At 37.1% G+C, this 23,128-nt stretch overlaps 1 protein-coding gene across 1 annotated transcript; it reads right to left on the bottom strand.

The window, feature by feature from the left end:
* Positions 1 to 3,126: 3,126 nt before the first annotated feature.
* Positions 3,127 to 22,479, bottom strand: TMEM182 (transmembrane protein 182). Its single transcript, XM_062515049.1, has 5 exons — positions 21,987 to 22,479; positions 21,443 to 21,542; positions 19,890 to 19,988; positions 11,275 to 11,412; positions 3,127 to 3,350 (listed from the first exon to the last, which is right to left on the bottom strand). The coding sequence occupies exons 1-5, from the start codon at positions 22,125 to 22,127 to the stop codon at positions 3,127 to 3,129; spliced, it is 702 nt and encodes a 233-aa protein (XP_062371033.1). The 5' UTR covers positions 22,128 to 22,479.
* Positions 22,480 to 23,128: the final 649 nt, after the last annotated feature.

Here is a 23,128-nt window from a genome sequence, read left to right as displayed (position 1 = left end):
GAAACCTACAGCAGTCATCCAAATGAGTAGAAAGAATAAACTGGGGCAAATAATTTTCTGATTTGTCTTGTCCACAGCTGCCTTTGCCACATTGTGTTGGTGCATCCCCCAGGGATCAACAACAGCTGCACAGAGAGCTGGCAGATGGCATCAACAGAGGGACACTCACCTCTCTTTTCCTCCCTCCTTTCTCACCTCCTTCTCCTCATTTTCGCACTGCCTTCTTCCAAACACATTCCTTAAAAAATAAATCTCTTTTCTTCCAATACGATCACAGGCTATTAAGCCAGCTAGGAAATTATTAAGGAAAAAAAAACAACCAAACTCCCAAACTCCTATGGATTAGTGAGGAACACTGTTCTTTGACCAATTTCACAGAATATTTTGATTAGCGTATTTAATCCTCTTTACAATATTTTATTTAGCTCTCATGAAAATCCCTGCATCCCTGCCAAGGATTTTCTAGACAAAAGCATAGCTGGAAGAATGCCACAATGCAAGTCTCCCTAGCTGGCCTGTCTTCCCCCAGTTCTTACAAGCACATTCCCCTGCACATAGCTCTTTAATGAAATCAGAAGAACAAGAGTTAAAACTGTGCTTTTAGGCAATATCCATTCAGAAATGCCTCCCCACCACCCTTAACATGATTCCCTGGTCTGCAGCAACTACTTATTACATATCACATGCTTACTTACATTTTTTTTGAGGGAGCAAACAAACCCCACCATTTCAGAAGGAACCTGACCTTCAGTTCTGCCACTAAGAGGGAATCCAATTAAAGCAAGCTGATAGAGCTACAGACTGCTGCCAAAGTAAGAGTTTGAGTGAAAAATTTATGGGGACTCAAGAAATTTCTACTGTTGGAAAGGCTTCCAGACATTTCCAAGGGAATCATCAGAAACACCTTAGATCTCAATGGCCATTGCATCCACAGTCTGACCCAAAGGCTACCTCCAAGAGAGGATGTCTTGCACACAAAAGTGCAACTAATTTATCTGCATAATGGAGAGAGTTCTGAAGATGCACATGGGATGAATTAAGGGCACCACAGGAGCCTTTGGCTCAATCCTTGCACAGTTTATTAGTTGCTGCTACACACATGGTTGGGTTTGCTGGAAGAGGTCCAGCTCTGAGGCACCTCTCAATTCCTCCAGCTTCCAAAAGCTGCAAGAAAGTGGCTCAAGCATATTGCCCCCTCTAAGCTCTTGTGGAGAAGGACTCTCCCCTGCAGAGAAGCGGATGGAGTTTGGGAGGGGGTACCTAGTCAATAACTCTTGATTATTAAGTTTACCTTCACAATTACTAGTGAGTGTCCTAGACTGTAAAGCAAATTCCAACAGAATGTATTATTTGAGAAACAGTATGTGATTGTGCAATTAAGGGAAGGAATATAATACCATATGTGCAACGAGCAGGGTTAATTTCAGAATTTCCTGACTAACCAACAGCATTATGGTGTAACCCTAATGTTCTCCGGATGGCTATCATTTATGTGGGGTTCATATATATATGCTTATGAATATTTGGTTAAAACTCACCCATCATACTCTCTGACATAGTAATTAAAAACACTGTGTTATTTGCCAATAAAAATATTTTTGTGAATTGGGTAATTATTCTAAACCTCACAGTCCCAGCTTCCTTACCTCCCACTCTTGTTGTCTTCCTGTTCTGTAATGTATAACACTAATCTTGATGACGGAAAAATAAATAAGTAGCAGGAAAGGCTGGAAAGCTTCCAATCACAAAACTTCCCAAAATGGAAGTAACATCCAATCTGGCCCACCACATCTTCTCTGTGGGCATTCCTTTCCTGCCTTTTAGCAATGCCTTCAGTATTCATAACAGCTGTGGAATTAAGCATTATGAACAAGAGCAAACCGACATGCAGACTTTACTTTTCCCCATCAGCCCCAAACTATTCTGCATTGAGTTACAAAGTGAAAACCAGCACACTCTCAGATGGATTTAATTTCTATTTGGGCCCAATGCCAGACAAAGTTTTGCCATTGTAAAAACTCAACCCAGTCTTTTCCATACCGTGCATACAGTCTCATCCTCACCCCATCTTCCACACAGATGTGCACACACACACAAACACAGAACCAGCCACTCCTACAATGCTAAACCAAATCCATCTTCCCTGCTGTCTTAGCTAGGCTCACTGCTTTCCCCAGTAACCCTAGTAGGAAAGTTGGATTTGGTCCACAATGCCGATTTTTAGTATGTGGGAAAATGAAGGCTGCACAAGACACACATTTTCATGTCCTAGTTATTGTCTTGATAATAAACCTCTTTGAAGAAAAAATTAATTTTACACAACCATGAAAATATTTGTTAGAGGAGTCGATTGTTCCACTGAAAAGTAAAAGGGTTAAAACTTAAAATATTAATGCTATAATTCAAAATACAATTTTGGCATAACTTCAGATAGCGATCGTACTATGGCATTTTGGCTTACAGAATCATGCAACACATGGATTTCAGAATACAGAAGTATACAGCTTTCAGATGCGTACAGAAAAGAGAAATGGGTAATAGAACAGTTAAGCTTTTACACACTCATGGCAATTGTCTTCTCTCTCGTCCTCTTCCTATGGATGCTGCATGAACAACTGTACACTATTTTTATGAAGTGCAGACATGTTTGCTGCCATTAAAGCTAAGGCAAGGAGTGGAAAACAGGAGAGGAGGTAGATTGAATTACTGTGTTTGAATGTTTGCCTTCTCTACCTTGTGCCATTCTCCACAAACAGAAGTACTGTAAATGGTAAAAGACAAATGTATAAAATGCTGATTTGAGACGATTCAAGTTCATATTTTACTTGCAGAAAATTTTTGTCTTCTTCTGTTCGTTAACCTGCAAAAATGCTGCTAATAGTACAATTTGAAGAACCACAAGTATTCTTCCTAAAGAATTAAAAACAACTAGTTGAGACTAAAGGTGGTTTCTTCCAGTATTGGGTTCTGTGTCCTTCACCCTTAAACAAGTAATAGGAGAACTTCCAGAAGTCTGCCTGCACACTTAGGATTGCCATAATGGTAATAATATACAAAATTGTGTTCCAGTTTACACTTATCACAAAATTTCACAAGTATTACTGTATTCCCTTCAGCAGGGTCTGACTAGTCTGAGTGTAAATAAATGGCACGCCCTACCAACAAGAACAGCATTCCTGCTAATAAAGAAAAAAATACTCCTATAGGAGCCAGCATAAATGACCAGCCATAACGTACATAAACAGCAAAGTCTGGGCAATCCATTTTTTTCACATGTGTGTAGTTTTCCAGATCAGCCATGGCCTGGACCCAGATGACATACATCACGACTACCAGCGAAAACAAGACACCTGGAAAAGAAACACCAGGTTTTAACAGAGTGTGAGACAGATGTTGGGTGTATTTACTGTATTACCTAAAAACCCATCAATGCTTGAGGTCCTGTCTGCATGGCACAGTCAGCCACCACTGGAAAATTTTTGCCTTTGGCTTCCTCTACCTAGCACTACCTCCATCTTTCTTCTGATTTTCACTGAAAGGCATACTCCCATGGCAAAGGAGATATCTGGTTTTGGTAGGCAGACTCTGATGACAAAATTAATGAAGTTATTTACCATTTTGAATTCGGTGTCAAGGTGGGGGAAGGAGAGGGAATGGAATGGGACAATCTGGAAGAAAAAAGTACTTTTGCTTCCCAAACTCTGGCATTGTCCTATGGATGAGATATAGAAAGGAGTGGGAAATATTTCTGTTATCTTCACGTCTCTGCATTTGGTTCTTTATTCTTATGAAAAGGGCTGTGTTTGGAACACAAAACTTCAGAGTATTCTACTCAAATATTTTGCATAGGAATTCAAATATATTTAATTCAAAATCATCCACATTTAGAAAAGGTGCTCTTGGTAGAGGAACAAAACCCAACAATAATTAAATAACTATGAAGCAGGCTGTTAGTAATAACCTCAAATTGAATACAATTTCCTGAAATTAATCCACCACATAATTCACAGCCTTTTCCCAACCACTCCTCTGAAAGGTCTTTGAATTGTTTAGACATTATAGGAGCACATGTCCTTACAAACTTTGATAATCTCCTTGTTACTATATACCAGAAGGAGATATAAGAAGAGAGTGCTTTCCAAAGTATCAGTTGCATTCCTAACATTTCATTTCACTTTAGAGGAATGTGGACACTTGAGAAACGTAAGCCTGCAGAACAGATGCTCCAGAAGATTTGCTGGAGGACCAAGGGCACAAAATGAAATATTTTGCATGCTTCAGCCTGTACCCATTTGCTCCCTGAGCTCCAGCTGTCAAAGCAGAGTTACAAAGCAGCAGGACCATCTATTCGAACACTAAAATATTTGAAGGACACCACCCCATCACATTTTTATCCCAGAATGTTTAGGTGCCTCATTAAAACAAAAGTCAGTGCACAGTGCTGGGAACACTTCACTGCCAAACTTGAGGCTACAGGCTGTAAGTCAAAGTTATTTCTGGTCTCTTCTGCATCCTGCTAAATACTTGCAATGCAACCTTGAACAGACGCGACATTTGTGGCAAACCCCACAAGTGGAAAACCCCACAAGTGAACTTCGTAAGCACCCATGGCCAGGCATTTGCTTCCATATCTACATATCCTGGTAACCTTTGATTGTTACCTTTCCCCATCCCCAACCTGAGATGCTGCCTCACAACCTCCTTTCCCCACCCTTTCTGCCCATTTACCAGGGAGCAGCTGTTGTCCTCACTCCCTCACTTGATGCAGACAAAACCAGGCAGGTCAGATGCAGCAGCTTAACTTGGTGATCTGGTGATCTTCCTGTTACTGCTTTATGGACAAAATGTAGTATCTTTACATACATCCTGACATCTGACAGGTGAGAACTCATCCTTATAAGCACGATCTTTTGAAGACCAACAAGGGCTGAAGTAGTTAACCTGAGGCATAATCAGAACATTCCCAAAGGATCTGCAATTTCTAGGAGGCTGAAATAATAGTAGAAAAACTAAATAAAGAAGGAGGCAGACACATTTCATGTCTGAAATACACTTCCAGGATTACATTTTTTGCTAAGGTTCAAATTCCTAACAAAGTTTGAAAAAACCCAACACTCAACTCTAAGAGGCATAAATTCAATTTTGAAAGTATTTTACCTAAGTAAAACTCAATTTTGATGGAATTTAGTACTGTGCTTGTATTAAACATAAAACCACTGAAACAATCAGAGAGAAGGATCGCCTTAGGGCCAGACACGAAGAATGAGAAATTAAATTGAAGACTCTTCAAATATAATTCAAATTGAGCAGAAGATTCCTAGAAGAGAGCATCTAATGATAACAGATAATGTAGGCAACATAGGAAAATTAGAACAAAACAGAGCTAGTAACTTTTGACTTTAAAAATAGAAAGATTCAGGGACAAATTCATAAACTGAGTTATAAGATATATGGATTTTGTTCAAGGTTTCAAAACTTGAACAAAAAAATTATAGCCCTAAGATTTGGAAAGAAACAATAATCTGGCAAAATCCCTAAGGACATTGGAATTTACCTCTTCAACTGGCTGTGCCTATGCATTTTCAAACTAGTCCTCTATTTAACCTCTACACTGAGGAAAACTTAGTCCTAAACAACAATAATAATTACAAAAAGTAGTGATTCTATATAACAGCAGGTAAGTATAACCAGGCTTTGCACAGCTGGAAAGCCCTTTGGGATCTTGGGTAGAAGCAGAGTTATGCAGAGCAGTTAGTCAAAAGCATCTGTCATTTTAAAAAAAAATAAACCACATCAAAGGTGCTTTAATCTAGAAATGAGCACCCTTTGCTTTTCAGGCACTCTGTAGCAACACCTAGGTGGTTAAACTAGAATCAACACCATGTAGGTGCAAAATAGCAAGCCAGTGCTGCCAGTGGTAAAACAACTTCAGGGAATCTATCATCCATTGGGTGTGATTTCACAGCAAGCTTCTACACCTGTGAGCAGCAAATTGTCGGGTATGGAAATTTGCAGAAGAAATGTATGTCAAGCAGAGATAAATGTCCTTTCTTAAAAGGGAAGAAAAAGAAAGGAAGACTATGTAAACCCTCTTAGTTAATTGAGGCACTAAAGAAGTATTTAAGGGTTCTCATCACCTGCTAATGGAGACTAATTAATAGGTGTATTACTTAGCATGTTCAATAAATATCTTGAACAATAGAATCAGGCTAAGTAAAAACTGACCACTGTCCTGTTGCCTCCACCTGTATTTCATTCATTAGCACTCCTTTTGTCTAATTTTCACAGCGTTATGATTTCACAGGAGTTAAGCACTTAGACAGTTTACTGAATGTATATTTATCTGAAAAATCTGCTCCTGCAGTCTTGCACTGACAATCTATTGTGAATGCCGTGAACTCGCAAAGGCAAGCTCCAAGACAAAATCACTGAGATTGAAAGAAAGTGCACAATTTCTTGAAGTAAATATTTTTAGGAACAGTGTGTGCTGTGATATATTTCTATGTTTTTGGCATTTAGACCTTTTTCATAGAGTGCAGGTGTCCTTTTGGCTTTGTCTTTTAGTGAATAATAAATAGAACAGCAGTTGCATGAATCAGGAATGATGGGGGAAATTATTCCTAGAACATGAAATATGTCTGCAAGAGATTAAGACAAATAAATACTTTCCTCCTACTCCTTTTTCTTTCTTTTTTCTTCCATTTTGTTTTTTTATTTTATAAACACACACGTTTGAAACACAGCTCTGTGCAGTGTGATAAGACACGGACTTCTCTGAGGTCACTCTTTTCTGTCTTTCACATTAATTCTTTTGAATTTCTTTCAAACAAATACTTGTGCATATTGTAGAGAAGAAAGAATACAGAACCTTTAGAAATGTCTGTGAATTCAAGAAGCAGTTTGCTGGCCTTTAGTACTGATTCTTCCCACGCAGAAATGCCTTTCACTTGTCAATGGTGAATGGCTGTTTATGGCATGAATCTTTTACTATGCAGACGCAAAGACAACAGGTGCTGGAAAGAATGATGTGAGCTTTTTACTTATGCCTGGAAGTTTAGAACACATTATCTCACTTGAGGAAAACTTCTACGTGTTTGTGTATATTTTTTTATTAAATGCATTTTTCTGTTCTTGCCCTTATTTCAGATTCTACCACCTTCCTTGGACTCTTGTGACCTTTATTTAAAAATAATGGTTGGCATTCTCTGCTAAAGTACATGCAGATGATCCCATGCAAAAGTTACAGAGGTAGGTACATGTCTCTGAAAACAGATTTTTGTCCTCATCTAGGATCTCAAATTAAAGTACCATCTTTTTTCACCCTTTTGGCAGGAAGCAGCAGTCATGCTTCTAATTTTGCTTCTTCACCAGGGTGTGATTCTGTAATGCTCTGTGCACTTCCTGGTATATTGCTTATTGGCATCAGTACAAGAGGACAGTTTTCACCACCACTAGGGAGAAAGAGGCACAAGGTAATTACAGACTTTATTGAAGGCTGCTCTAAGAGATCATTTTATAGAAGCTTTCCCTTCTTTTCCTGTGACAGTACCATAGCTGGTTTTTGATCATCCTCTGAGGTTGCAGACATGGAGATGAGGCTGCAAAGGCAGCATTCAAGTCACTGACTGTGATACCATTGAACTGATACTCACTTTTACCAACAGATATTGCAGGTGTAGTTTCACCTGTGGCTTCAGGTGGTTAATACAATTACAAAGCTTTGTTACTCCCAATTAAGGAAAAATGGGTCAGGAAAATGATGGCGTTAATTGTAGTTACAATAGCCATGGAATGGCAAGGGTTAATATCCTAGGAGGAATATGAAAGGTAAGACCCAGAACTTAAGAGAACACACTTCAATCTGTGCAGAGAATTGGTAGGCAAAATCCCAAGAGAGGCTGCCTTGAAGGGCAAAGTCTGCCGCAAAGGGCAAAGGGGCCCAGAAGACTCTGGTGCTGCTCATAGACAATTTCCCTAAAGTACAAGAACAATCCCTTTATGTGTACAAAAATTTAAGCAGGTCTGGCAAAAATTAACATTAACCTCATACAGAGCTGATTTGAAAATACTAATATCACCCTTTACTCAACACTTATGACATCATATGTGGTAAGCTATGGGGTAAGTTTGGGGACCCCATGTGAAACAGAGATACTGATAAACTGAGGTGATGACCACCAAAATGGTTAGGAGGATGAAGAACAAGTAGAGGCTGAGTGAGCTGGGGAATTTTAGTCTAGAGAAGAATACAGTCTTCATTTTTCAAAACTGAGTTATAGAATAGATGGGGATAGACTTTTCAGAGACCAACAGACTTGTCAGAATGAGATGTAATAGTCACGAACTGCATCAAAGGCAGCATCAGCTGAAAACAAGGAAAAAAGAAAACATTTCTCACAATGAAGTTGGTCAAACTGGGACAAACACCCAAAGACACTACAGATCAGTTACTGGAGATTTTAAAAACTTGATTGGATAAGGCTCTGAGCTGCCTGATCTAACTTTGAAGACAATCCTGCTCTAAATGGGATGTCAGAATTGATTTCCTCAAGAGGTCCTTTTCAACGTAAATTTATTTCACTCAGCATCTCTGTTTAGGCTTCTTGAATGGGTCCCTCCAAAAGGCAAATCTGTCTGCCTTATCACAGAGAAGGTGAGCTGTCCATCTGAGTATTTCTTACTGTTGTCATAGAAATTTAGGCAGTTGGTTCATACAAAACAGCTTTCAGATGGCTGAACAGTTTGGCATGAATCTCATTCTCAATAATGTCTTCAGCTTCTCCGTGAACCCTAAGACATCACAGCAGATCATACTACACGCTGTACTCTTCAGTTGAGGGAGAGCTTTTACCTGCTGCTAATTTGTAAGTTAAGGTTGCAGAAGGATAAAGATACTTCTACTCCAATAATAGGTATTAAAATTATTTCATCTAACTTTTCTTTAAGACAGGTAAATAGGAAAATGACTGATTTCCCTATCTTCTTCCTAACTTCCAAAGAACAATCACATTGTCTAACTTCCTTCTCACAAGACTATTCTCTACAGTTTAACAAATACTTGAATTTTGTGGTGAGACGGGCTCTTTCAAAACAACGTGTATAATTCCTCTTGTTTCTTCAAAACAACCTGCTGGTTTCTGCCTTAGAAGAACTCTTAACTTCACCAAATTTAAGTCGCATTAACCTAAGTCACATTGCACCTTTTCATATTCCCATTAGGTCTGTGTTTAAGTAGATGCTTCCTCTGGCTGCATCCTGATCACATGTTTGAGAAGTGATAAATATGCACCACTTCTTATCACTCTCCCCTTCCATGCCCTGCTTTGATTTGGCAGGCAGTAATGAACAGGCTCTCTCTAGTCCTAAAGGAGATAGGCAGAGGAAGGGATCAGGGCAGCAGGGACACAATAGAGCCCATTACCCTCTTCTGGGTCAGATCCTATCTTATCTTGCTCTGCCTTGAGAAAGCTGAATGGGTCCTATTTTCTCCTGCCACCACTACTTTTTGACAAATCATAGCAGGATTTTGCTAAAGACCTTTGCTATTCCACAACACTAATGGTAATAGTAAAAATAACGCAGCTTTTTTCTAAAACCCTGACTGAGAACAGTCCTGAAGTTGAAACATGCTACATGCAGAGAGAGTAAAAAATCAGGAATTCACCTGAAGAACATTTGCACTATAGGGACAAAGGGTGAAAGGGGCAAATACACAGACCCAAGGTCACACACTGGGATAATAAAGCTCACTTAACTTCACATAGCTAAAGAAATAGTCTCTATAGATTCTCTTACTAAAGAGAAGTATAGGATTCCTCCATAGCACATTCATCTGATCCAATTAGACCCCTCTTTCAGTATGAAATGATTCCCCTGCTGAGGGAACTTCTTACATACCTACTGTTTTTACTGCCAATGAATGTTATTGCCTCTTGCAGGCCTCCTAGGGAAGCCAAGGGAGGCTAGCACAGGCTTGGGGAATCTAACTTTCCCCTTCCTAAATGAGGGCAGATGAACTGACCCAGAGTGGAGAACACAAGCATCGCTTTGCACCTCTGCCCATCAGTTCCACATCTTTCAACTGCCCTTTTCCTCTCAAACAGCTTCTCCTACTTTCTAGTGACAGCTGAGGTTTTCATGCATTACAAATGTGGAAAAAGAGCAAGAGTGACATGGGCTCTTGCCCTGAAAATTAGTGACAAAAAGCACTGAAATATCTTAGCATCTCCGTCAGCCTATGAATATTTTTTGTATGTCTTTTAAATTGTGGAGGAGTAATTCTCAAGAGATAATATGTTAAGTATGTGGGATTTTCTTCAACTAAAATATTATAAAATACTTCCCACACTTCACTGAGAGTCCTTTGGAGGGGAATAATGATCAGTAGCTGCATGTGAAGAGCTTAGAGGTGCAGCGGGTAAGCAAGGTCAGGGGGTCAGTATGAGAAGCAAAGTGAGAGCCCAGACCTTATGGTCCTGACACGGGTGGCTCTGCCCTGTAACACAGTATGTTCTCACAGGGCTGCCTCTCACCAGGCTTTAAACCAAGGAGAGCAGCGATGGAGCACATACTATCATTTACATCCTGTATAACTATATCTTACACACCAGTGTGACATCTTCACAGACTTCTCAAGGTTAAGCAAACAGCGTGCCAGTGAGCTGTCAGTATCAGCTGAATCCTGGGAGGGTGCATCCTCCACTGCACGTGTGGGTGATGAGGAAGGAGGGAATTCAGTTATTTGTTATGTTTCATTCACAGAGGTTTAGAGCTCCTACTTACTCATATATGACAACTATTTTGTTTAGTCCTATCACATCCAAAGCATTTCCCTGTATTGGTCATGTAAATGTTCTATCTCCCAACTTCTTCAGAGTCCACTGTAATCATCTTTTGCATCACTGATAATGGACAAAGCTAAATCCTCTTCCTAGCTAAAGCCTTTGAGAACCCTATAAGGCAACATCCTTAAATATGCGTCCTTTTTCCTGTTAAAAAAAATGTAGATTGAAATTGCAGTGTAATTCCATGATTTGTCCTGGATGTTTTTGGTTTTTTTTTAACCTTAACCCAAAAATATTTTTTATAATAGCTTCATGATTAAATAACTGTGCAAAGAATTGTCTCCACAACAGGCACTCCACAAGCCAAAGGATAGAAGCATATGCTTTCTCTTTCTTTTAACCATGACTGATATAATTTTTGGTTAAGGAAAATGGAAGAAATAACTCATCCTTTCAGCTCTATGATTGACTGAACAAACAGTATACCCACCAGCAATGATGAAAAAGCCTCCTCCTGCTTTGTATAGAATGTGACTGGCAAAAGGAGCTGCACAGATGATGAGGAAACTAGCCACCACAACAGTGAGCACTCCCAGGAGCATAAGAACTGTCCAGAAACCTCGATAAACTGGAGAAAAGGAAGAAGGAAGAGAAAGAATGAAATGTTTTTTAGAATTTATCCAAGTTGGCTAACAAAGATTTTCCTTTCCCCTTCTCTTATCACTTGCCTTATTAACATATGAAACATTAATTCTATTTTACATATACAATATGTATCATGTGGATCAAAATAGGTTCAACTACCAGTCTTTACCTGATGATCATGGAAAACAGCATGTAAGTTACTGGGAAGGAAATCAATCTGCTGAATATTTAGCAACACCTTGTAAGATAGCAACCTGACCAAACTGACACTCTTTAGAAAATGGTACAGCAAAGACACAGCAGTGATTCTTTGGGATAAATGATTGGACAAATAGGATACAATTATTTTACTAAAACTGTGAGGAAGAAGCAGAGAGCTGCAATATCTTGACACTCATAGTGCCCACATTATATCACCAATAACAATCTGTAAGTTCTTTATAATTTATGTCTAGATAATACTCCTTATATATAGTCATATTCAGCAGAAAATAACTTAAGCTAGGAGCAGGGAGAAACTAAAAAAATATAAACTGTATTTCTGAAAAACAGCTAAGTGTCTTAAACCAGCCTATTTCTTCCCTAAAGCTCTTTGTATTTTATTAAATTTAAAATGTGATGTTTCAGAAGCCCCTGCTAGGCACTGCCAAGCAGTGCTGAATTAATGGATGCAGCTGGTGATAAATGAGCTGAGAGTTTTGTGACATACTCTGGCCAAAAGAGTCTTTCTAACAATTAGTTTTAGCTGGTTAATTGCACATCCATTTAACAAAGTCATCATTTTACAAATGCTACAAGAGTGACATAAATTTCTCCCATGAATTTAAAAATTGGTACATTAACACAACCCATTAGTAAAATTATGAGTTGTAAAGATCTCCATCGTCAGATCAGAAAATCTTGAAGCACTGACAATTCAGTCAGTGAAAAACATTTCCACCCAACTGAGGGAAAGCATATAAGCCAGCTGGCAAGTCAGGAAAAGTGTATCACAAAAGAAACTGCCACTTATCATCTGACAGCACCTACTTACTGTTATGGAAAAACACAACCAAGCAACTATTATACTGGTTCATATCCTGAAAGATTCAAATTCATACAGCTTGTTAGACACAGCTATTCAGTAATAATTCAGGTTTCCTCTCATCTGAAATCTGAAGGCACACTAGGCATTAGCAGCTCGTGTTTCCCACTAATGTATTCCAAAAGTCTACGGTTTTTAACTTGACCAGCTTAACACAAGTTAAAGTATACATCATCAGGCTTGTAAATGTATTAGCTAGATCACACTCGCCACATTACATTAGCCACACTTTTTAAATAACACCCTTTTTAATCCAGGCAAACACTCAGAGACATAATTTTCCGCCACGCTGATCAGCAGATTTGGGCATAAAAAGGATGAATGTGTCTTTAAGTACCTGGCAGAAGGGTTAAAATTGTGGTTTGGTTCATATCCAAATCTCCACTTCATATAAACAAAAAATATTGGAATAGTAGGTAAGAAATAAGGCTATGGCTCAGCAAAGCAGTTAAATGTGTGTTTTGCTTTAAGTACTATACCTCTTATGGGATTTAGGCACCTGTTTAAACACATAGTTAAATGATTCACTTAATGCAAATGGACAGTGAGTGGAGACCTAGAAAGGTAAATCTCTCAAGTCCTTCAGTTTTGGGTTTCTGAAGCAATTTCATATTATTTTACTCATGGGGCTACTTTGATAAGCTTCATTGCAGTCTCCAAGTCTATGGGACATTACTTCCTCATTTAAAGCCTAATACCACTAAATCAATCTATAACCACCCAACTCTTTTACATGGGTGGCCCAAGGTACTTCAAAGTCATACTACATAATAGGACACATTGGCCAAAATGGACCTTGAAAAACCTTTCTTCTATATTATTATGGTCATTCACCTAAGTCATGGAGCAGTGTTTTTATTTTCTGAATGGAGGAGTACATCAGATTCTCCGGCGTTACAAAGCCAATACCCATTGTCATTATCTGCTTCTCATACAGGAAGCTTTGAAGTCTGCTTTTAGTGAAATTTCATGAGAAAAGCTTGATTTGATGCTCAAATATTCTTAGAATCAGAGCACAAAAGAAGTACAAATGTAACTGATGGAAATTTGTTTCAACCTCTCTGTAACTATACAAGAGAAAAGCCATTTCTCTGCTCCAACACTGTAAGTATTTTATGCTTTATGTGTGAAATACTGATTTCATCTAGCTATCACCTGACAGAAGCTTCCATTTTATTTCTCCAAAAGTTATTTACTCTAAAGAATCCTGGATAAAATCTGATTATCCTAATACTTGTTTCTTAAGCTAATTCAGTCATTAAACATCAATTAAAAAACAGAGTGTAACTGACAGGTACAAAGTCTGTTCACAAACCTTTTCAAGCAAAATACTACCCCCTCTAATCTGCAAGGCAGAAAGTCATTTGGTTCATTTGTGACACAGGTCTGAGGAAACACCCTATGAGCACTTAGACTTTTACTTTTGTAAGGGAATTAAAAAGCCATCATTTTCCTGCAAATACAGCTTCACTTATTTTACAATCTGACCATTTTTTCTTAGATGACATTTCCTATCTTCTCTGCCTAGATAGGCAAGATCAATTTCTACAGGGCTAGTCATTCAAAATTACAACTCAGGCCTACTGCTGTCATTTAGCATAGCTGTCATCCATAGATGAACACAAAAGAGTTGGTTAAAATTAAATCTTCCTAAAAATGAAATTATTCTTCAAGTCAAAGACTTTGCTGCTCTGAGGCTGAGATGCACAATGATAAAATGCAACAGCAGATGTTGCTTTGAATTACTCTCCTTAACATCCCATGAAAAAGGCTGACACTGAGATCCAAACAGTCTGTTTCAAGAAACAATAGTTTGGTGAACCAATAAAAAGTGTCTCTATACAAAGTGTTAACAGAAGTTTGCACAATTTCAAGTCTCACTGAGGTATTTCATAGGATAGCCCATGTTTTGGTCCAGATGACAAGGAGTATCCTTGTCTCTTCCAGGTACTTCATAGATATGTGAGTTACCCACCTCAAATACGTGCATTATTCCAAGTGTTTCCTACAACAGAAGTAACAAAGTGCAAGCACTATTGCAGAGAGCAAAGTAAATATATCTGCAGTGTTTAAAATCCTAGATACCATTGCTCTGTGCTGCCAGAGTGCTAAACAGAAGGTTTTGTAACTCATCTTGGTAAGCTGCCCCTCTGTTGAGTACATTTGCCTTGGAAATGACAGGCAGGTTTAAAAATAAAAAAGACTTAGCAGAAAACAGGAGTACACACAACTGCACTATAGGGCCTGTATGGGAACATTATATTCCTCCAAAACTTCATAACCTGTAGTTTTCCCCGCTACTTGCTTTCCTCTCCAAAGATCCTAATTTAGTTTCCCCCCAGAGACTTTTGCATTATTTGAAAACTACAACTATCTGGGTTTGTGCAAGGGACAAAATTTTGGAGAAATGGGTGAAAATTACCAAAAGCCTTCTTTTGTAGGATAGTAGATCCCAGCATTGATCACCAACTGAAGTTACAGATTCTTATTTTAAGATGTTGGTGATGCACAATATGAAAGAGAAGCAATAATATATTTGAAAAGTTACAGAGCTGTGCCACCTACAACACACACTTGTGTAGCTCTCATGGACACCTCTGGAGCTCCATAATAATTAGAAAAAAAGCCATCTAATGTCACAAAGCAACACCCTTCTACACCTTCTATTGGAGATGTTAACATTAGCATCATGAATGCATACTGATTATTTCACTGTCCCTGATGACTTAAAGTGTTTTCAAAACACAGCCATCAGTCCATACAAGTACTGTGGTCTACCATAAAAACCCAGCCACTTAATCTTAAATTTAGTATCAATATGAATTATTAAGCGGTATAAGGATGAAAAACCTTTTGAAACATCTGTTAGTATAATGCCACATTAAAATTTCCAGAGGTAGGCAAAATTACTTTGAAAGGTTTCACAGAATTATCACAGACAATCTCACATCCAAAAGGAAATATTTCCTGTGATCTGACAGTGGATTGTATTTTAGAATGTGTGTGGTTTTTACCTCTCTGTTTAATATAAGAGATATTGAAATGCTTTTGACAAGTATTGCCACAGACAGTGCCAACACAGTGAAAGGCAAAGGGCCTGAACTATCTCAACAAGAAGTATCTTCTCTGAAAGATAAAATCTTTCACTGTAAATGAAATCATCTATCTCAGCAGAAGCACAGGAGACACACCTGACAACACAGTAAACCTTGCAAGACTTCTCTCAGCTTCATTCAGCACCTTTTACTATCCCTTAGTAACATTTTTTTTCCAAAAAATAACTTGAACAGTAAAACAACGACAATATTCACAAGATGGATACACTGCTTTTTAAAATGCTTCTTGCTTTATTGCTTCTTGGGGAACTACAGAGATCACACTTATAAATCTACTATATTGCAATCTCTCATGGACAATTATATGACCATTGCATAAGAGCATTTTTTCCCCCTAGAAATAGACTACTGATAACATTTCACTTGCACAACTTCTATTTTCAGATTTCATTGCTATTTTCCAGATTACTTTAGGTAAATTTTAACCCATTAACAAACCTGCCAATAAATTTGATCTCACCATTTTAGATTTAACAGTCGCTGAATCAGATTTTTGCTTCAGTCCTATAAACATTGTGTATCATCCATTGGGCATTAATTCAAATGATATCCGTGTGCCCAGTACTGGACAAAATAGGATACTAATAGTCAGATAAAAAATTCTAGCAGCTAAAAATCAGATATTAAACTAATGTGCCAGTGCTGCTCCATTAAAATGCTCCCACTTCAGCTTCAAAAGGTGTTGGGGTGATTTACAACAGTCAGGGAACTAGATTTTATTTCCAAATTAAGTTGAAAAAAATCCCCTCAAAAAAAAAAATGAATTAGTGACTAAGTGTTAGATTTTTCACTTATTTTTCAAAGGTATAATCTCACTATGGTCAATGGGACTATTTCCATGAGTAAGAACTTTGAACATTTTTCAGAAACAGACCTAATATTGTCCTATAGTAAAAGAACTTTAGGAAAGTGTGATAGCCCTTGAACATAAGTAATCTAATGATGTGATATTATGCATTAAGCTAGCTAACAATTAATTCATATTAAAGTACCATAATATTATGTTTTCAGAATAGCCTGATGGGGCAACTAATCTGGTTATTATTATTAAGATTATGCAAATATATGTTTATTTTAAAATGTATAGGTTGCTGATGTGGTATTTCTACTGTATGGTCTAATTTATTTTTTATTTTTATTCTTAGGTTGTAATTTATTGCACTTATATATGTGAATCATCATAAAAATGAACCTGCTAGCAACACAGTGAGGTGCTAAGCCTACTTAAGAGCTGCACACTATAAAAGTTGTCATTCTCAACCTCTGTACCATCAAAGAAAGTCACTAGAGTCAGGCTTCCCCTGAGTTCACTTACAACCTATTTCAGGTTAAGAATTTCTTACAGCACATTAACCATGAGCGATGGATCACACAGCTTTTGACGGTACCTTACACTACAGCTAGGGGAAGTCCTCCCCACTCTGTCAAGACATTTAACAGAACCAATGAATGCACAAAAACATCATAACCATGATTAAAAGATACAGCACACTGCAATTTCAAAGCAGTACTAGCTAACCCTTTGGAGCTAATCATGCATCTAACAGTAATAATCAAAAGATAACTGATCCATTAAAACATGCATTCAAAACTCCAATATAAGCACCCCTCTAGGCTTTTCTGTCTTTACATTTCCATCTAAGGCTATAGTCCTTGACACCAAGAGCTCATAGTCAAGGTTTGTACATCAGAATGAACTGAGCCTTTAGTCTAAAGCTTTGTAAGGCATACTGAAACACTGGAGCTCCCCATCCTCAGTGCTTTAAGACTTTTGGGAACTATGGCACAAACGCAAACCCAACATACAAAAAGATGTAAACAAACTAAGGAATGATAGGTGAGCCTGTTTTGAATTCTGGCCCAGAAAAGCTCTGAGCCAAATTCCTACCAAAGCCAAAGGAGTTATGTCAACAGAGAACTTGGTCCAGACACTGCACTCAAAAAGCATCAGAGATTTCAGTTCCTCAGGCAACTTATCCTTGTCTGAGCTCTTCTAGCTGGATGGTGACATGGCACTCCAACAACAAGCTACAAAAAGTCTCCACACAAGGGACTGCACAAGGGGCTAAAGTTAAATTCAAATTCCTCTGATAAGATACAAAAGTCTCTTTAGCCAAATAGTCTGTAAAAAAGTCAAATGCCTTTACTTGTTCAGAAACTAGCAGCACTCTGAACAGAAAGTTAGATTTTTAGAAAATGTGTTGTATACATGTTTGATTTTTCTAATTAAGTTTAAAGTACTTTATTCAGCTGTTTATTTTTTATATGAAATTGCAAATGAAGATGACAGAAAAATTCTTGTTACCTTGTTATATCTTGTTAAAATAGAATTTGATTGACTCACTGAAAATGCAATGATAAACCTGGGGAGGAGATTAGGGCTTCCCCAAAAGATACTGTCGAGAAAGCTATGAGCCATAAAAATGGTAATATTTTATCATGAAACAGTAGCAGAACCAAAAAAGAGGACAATAACCTCAAATTTTTGGTAGTGCCCTTTTATTCTATGCTTAGCTGATGCCAAGTATTAGATGCAGGAAATAGGATATACAAATCATAGATGAAATATTGTTCTTCATGGAACCAGACCAAAGTCTTTTGCCACTGGTTTTACAGAGAACCCCTTCCTGCACTGGGAGCCAAGAAGAAGAGGATAACCTTCTGGCATTTCTTAATTTAGCAACTGCAGTTGAAGCAATGTTTTTAAAACTTGTTTGCCAAATTCCATGGGCAGGATTGTCAAACTAGACTAAAGGAGAGACAAGTTTTGAACTAACAGAAGAGATGATGACATAACCTTCTTCATAAAAAGTTGTGAAAGACTCATGAAAAATCATATCTGTTCTAGTAAATAACTCGGCTTGGATGCTGAAAATGAAATGTAGGCACAAAAAACCCCAAACCCTCTTCAGTTTTAATGAGCTCGAAAGCAATCCAACTGTATCTATTTATATAGCAGGAATGGCTCTGAATATACTCTACCTGGGCCAGCATCTATAGTACTGTTCTGCCTACTTTTAATCTCCTAATATGAAATATAGATAGGAAAATTATATTTGAGCAGTGGTTCTTTTGGCAAACATTAACTAAAATTAATTAAACTTTTGATGATATTCCTTCTCCTTTCCTTTTTCTTTGTTTGTCCACTTCTGTGTAATCATGCAATATAATTTGAGGAACCTTTGTGAATGTATGAGTGAATGGTGGAATACAAACTCTGTCTAGGCTATTAGGAGCTGATGGCTCTGTCACTTTCAAATGGAAAGATAAACTGTTCTAGATGTGCTATGAAGTTACAGATTAGATTTCTGAATGATGAGGTCCGAATTCATCCTGGACAAACAGTTCATAATTTCTAAAGATTAACAGAACCATTATAATTCTAGTTTATTTTCTTTTTCATGTCTTCAGCATAAAAATTGGATTCTAAAGACATTTCAAGGTCAGCAAAAGCATAATTACAGCTTCAGGACAGGAAGGGATCACTTAAGTCCCTTAGTCAGCAAGCTCAGAGACATGTAGCATGCACGCATCACCGGTTGTTTAAAAAGTCATATGAAATAGATATCAAATGTTATTTACTTAAAATATGTTTGCATAAAGCTCTTAATCTGATTAAATGCACCTTATATTTTTAGGTAGTTTCTGAGTGTTGTAAAGACAGAGCTTTCTAGGCAATATTCAAACATAAAGTTTTCTATTACTGTTTATCTTTCACATGTATATAAATATATACTTACATGTATCTCTGTTACAGTACAAGTTTCTCAGTGAAGTATACCTGAGTCAGTTAAATAATCTTAGCATCAAGGCTCTGCTCCTCCTTCCTCATAACAAAAAATGCAATACATTTCCATATGTGGTTATTTATTCAACACAAAAAAAATCTCCCCCCCAAAAATAAAACATAACAAAAAAATCCAACCAAAACAAAAACCAGTTTTATTGAAATACATGACAAGAAGTACCTGTTAAATGCATTCAGCCCAAGGAAGATACTGTGTTGAAGAAAAAAAGCACTAAAAAGGAAACTTTTTTTTTTCCAGAAATTACCTCCATTTTGTCATCATGCTTAAAGCTAAGCATTTATTTATGTGTTTTGTTAAACAGTGGCTTAAATAAGCATGTTGTAAATTTATGAGAAGTATGAAATACAAAAATTCTGTTAATTAAACTGTGTTGAGTGATAAGGCTATTTTCTTTTGAAGCATCCAAATTGTTTTCTTGAAACTATAGGCATTTGCACTAAACAATACTTACTGATTGCAGAGTCATAGGAGGTTGAGTTGTGTTCATCTCGGAGAAGAGGAAATGGGGACAGGTAAGCATGAGTACAATTCTTAGAAGGTGACTGGTTGGCTAAAAATGAAAGACAGCTAATGATTAATATTTTACTGCCTTAACAAAATTGTGTCTCTGTTCTTCAAATGGGCAAACTGAGCATCATGGTCAAGATTTCAGGTCCTTTCCTAGGCAACAGCTTGCAGTGAATTTGGTTTGGTAAGATATAAAAGCCTTGTTATCCAAACAAGAACATTCCTTAAGGAGTAACACAGATTTGTACTCTGGGACAGTAAATGACCCCTGCTGAAAGCACACTGCAATTTATATGTGATGCATATGTATGCCACTGTATGCATATGTACCTTTCTCATTTGAGGGTTAATTATGTTCTCATTATTACATGTGCAGAAAAAAAAAATCAAACAAACAAAATCAAGGCAATTACTTTTTCTTTTGTAAAAGAACAACAAAAATATCAAACATCTTTGCTTGTCTAGTCTATGGAATTAATATCTTCCAGAAAAAAAGGTAATTTCACCCTTTATATTAAATTCTTCTAAAAAATATCAACTTCTTCCTGGCAAGAGACAAAAGCTGACTATAACTTAAATCCCATCTAAATTTAATATTCCTGACCACATAATTTTCCAGATATATAACAAGTGGAAATTAACTACTGTGAGTATTACATTTTCCACCCAAAACAAAGCAATATATTTAGCTATTGAATTATTATATATAATATAATACAATATAATATAATATAATATAATATAATATAATATAATATGTAATTATTATATTATTCTATTATAATGGACTATTGAAGTCAAACTTGACTAATGGCACCTTTTTACAAGGATTATGGAAATCTTGCAATAAGGTGAGGGAACTCATCTTTGACACTCGGAGTGTCAAAGACTGGAGAAGTTTTGCTTGACTTCTTAAAGGGATATTTTGATTGTAAAACACTATCTGATCTTGGCATTCTATTTCTCTTAGAATCCTGAATGTAGTGAAAGAAAGTAATGGGTCATCTGTGAATGTAATAAAGGAACTCTTCTGGAGATGCTGTGTCCTACACCATTTGCACTGTAGAGTTGTCTATTCCCTTAACCCACTCATAGTCTGTTAAGAACAGGTGGAGAAACTCTCCAAGCAAAAATTCATGGACCAGGCTAATCACTAAGATCTTTTTCCCCTATTTAACAGAAAAAAACCAACGGTTTAACAGTAAGAGCTAAAAGAGTGTGTAGCCAAGAATGGACTCTGGTTAACAGGGTATCCATAACAATCACAGTGTAACCTGATAGCTAAACTTGTATCATTTTGTCCTGGGGTTTCCTATAGTACAGATTACAAAAGTGTGTGTCAAGAATTTATTTTAGGTTAGCTGAAGAACCTGATCCCCAAAGAAGGCATATGAAAGCTAATGACTCATAAGATAGAAGTAAAAACAAAAAAAACACACCAAGCCCCAACAATTTTGAGAACTACCGTAGATAATGTAAAAGGAAAAAATCACTTACTATACCAAAAATTCCACATGCTGGCATTATTATCTCCTACATTTCCATTAAACCAGCACCTCCAGAAGAAACCTTCATGATGGAAAGTGGCCTTCTCTCCCTACAGAGGAAGGGAAAAAAACCAAAAAGAAAGCCATTATCATACAATTTTTGAATGGCTGAAAGAATTAAGCTCAATTAGATGTTGAGGTAAAAAACACCACCATCATAACGACACACAACCTGTCTGAATTTAGGTCAGCTATAGCATTTATAAACAGACAGTCTTCTTTTGAAAGAATATCATATTGCAAAAGCAGTATCACAAAATAAGAATTCATTTTACAGCTGATTACAAATGATTATAAGAAGTTTTGAAGCAGGCTTGTAAGCCTCCAGAAGGTCAAAATGAGTATATTCAAAAGTATATACAGAAGTAAATTCTTAGAAAATAAATCAAATTGGTTTACTCAAAAGTTCATACAGAAGTAAATTCTTAGAAAATAAACATATCCAAGAATTCAACATATATAACTCTCATTATAAATAAAAAGTTCATACTAACCCCAGCACTTTCAGGTGTTTCTGAACAAGTTCCTATTTCTGTAGCAAGAAGCCAATAATCAGTTCCAAATGCCACCAAAAAAAGCAAAAACCCCAGAGCTGCAAAGAAGCCTCCAAAAAATATTCCCACACTCAGTTTCATTATTGAAGTTTAAGAAAACAAAAAAAAAACAACACAAAAAAGCCCCCCTCCCCAAAAAAAATCCTTTAATTATTTAAAATATTAGAACTAAAATTTTTTAAAAATTATTGTGAAAGTAACTAAAAAACTCTTTGGAGAATGCAGCTCATATTTGAAGAAGTTTCTCTTCACTTGATTTTCTGCCTGTGCCCTTCTTCCCAATGCCCTGTGAGTCAATTCGTGTCTCCAAATTTGTGTTCCATGTGGCTGACTCAAGTCTGACAGATGAAAAGGGCCTTCTATTTTAGGACACTGATGGCAGAGGTTTGCTCTGTTTCACTGTCTGGGCGAGGCCAGTCAGAAATAGCTGACCTTCCCCTAACTAATCAGGGATTGACTTGAAATATTATTGCAGCTGGTGCATCAACATCAGTGGACATGGAGATGGAGTTGCAATGGCTCTGCCCATCTATGTGAGCAGTGTACAGAGCACACAGTAGTAGCAAGGACTTCCAAAGCTCAGGCCTGGTGGTGAACATTCCCTTAGCTGCTAATGGGAAAGGAAACACCTGCAACACTTTGGAAGTTACTATAAATCGTGTTATAAAAAGAAGGCTGAGGACTTTTTTATAGAATTTTAAAATATGGTAGCCAAAATGAAGGGATGCCTCTGAAAAATCCTATATAATAAAAATTCAGTTATCTTTAAATATTTACATTCTAACTTTAAAGTAATAACTTGAGGAACACTAAACACAAAAACACTTGAATGCTTTAATTATTCAGATTCACCTTTTTTGCATATATCAAAAATGTAGGCAGTAAAAAAACTCCTTCAAGCTCCTGATAAAAAACTTCAATCCTTTTAAAACAATAAGACACTTTGCCAAACACATGCTTTGGCCATTTTGGAAAGTGATGAGGTAAAACATTTAAATTACACTGTACAAGAAAAAGGCTTTTTCAACAACTTCATTTCATGCCAAGCAGGCCTTCCCAATCATCTTTCATGGCTTACAGGG

The sequence above is a fragment of the Cinclus cinclus genome, chromosome 2 (assembly GCF_963662255.1).
Source record: "Cinclus cinclus chromosome 2, bCinCin1.1, whole genome shotgun sequence".
NCBI lineage: Eukaryota > Metazoa > Chordata > Aves > Passeriformes > Cinclidae > Cinclus > Cinclus cinclus.
This window is presented reverse-complemented; position numbering and strand designations above follow the sequence as displayed.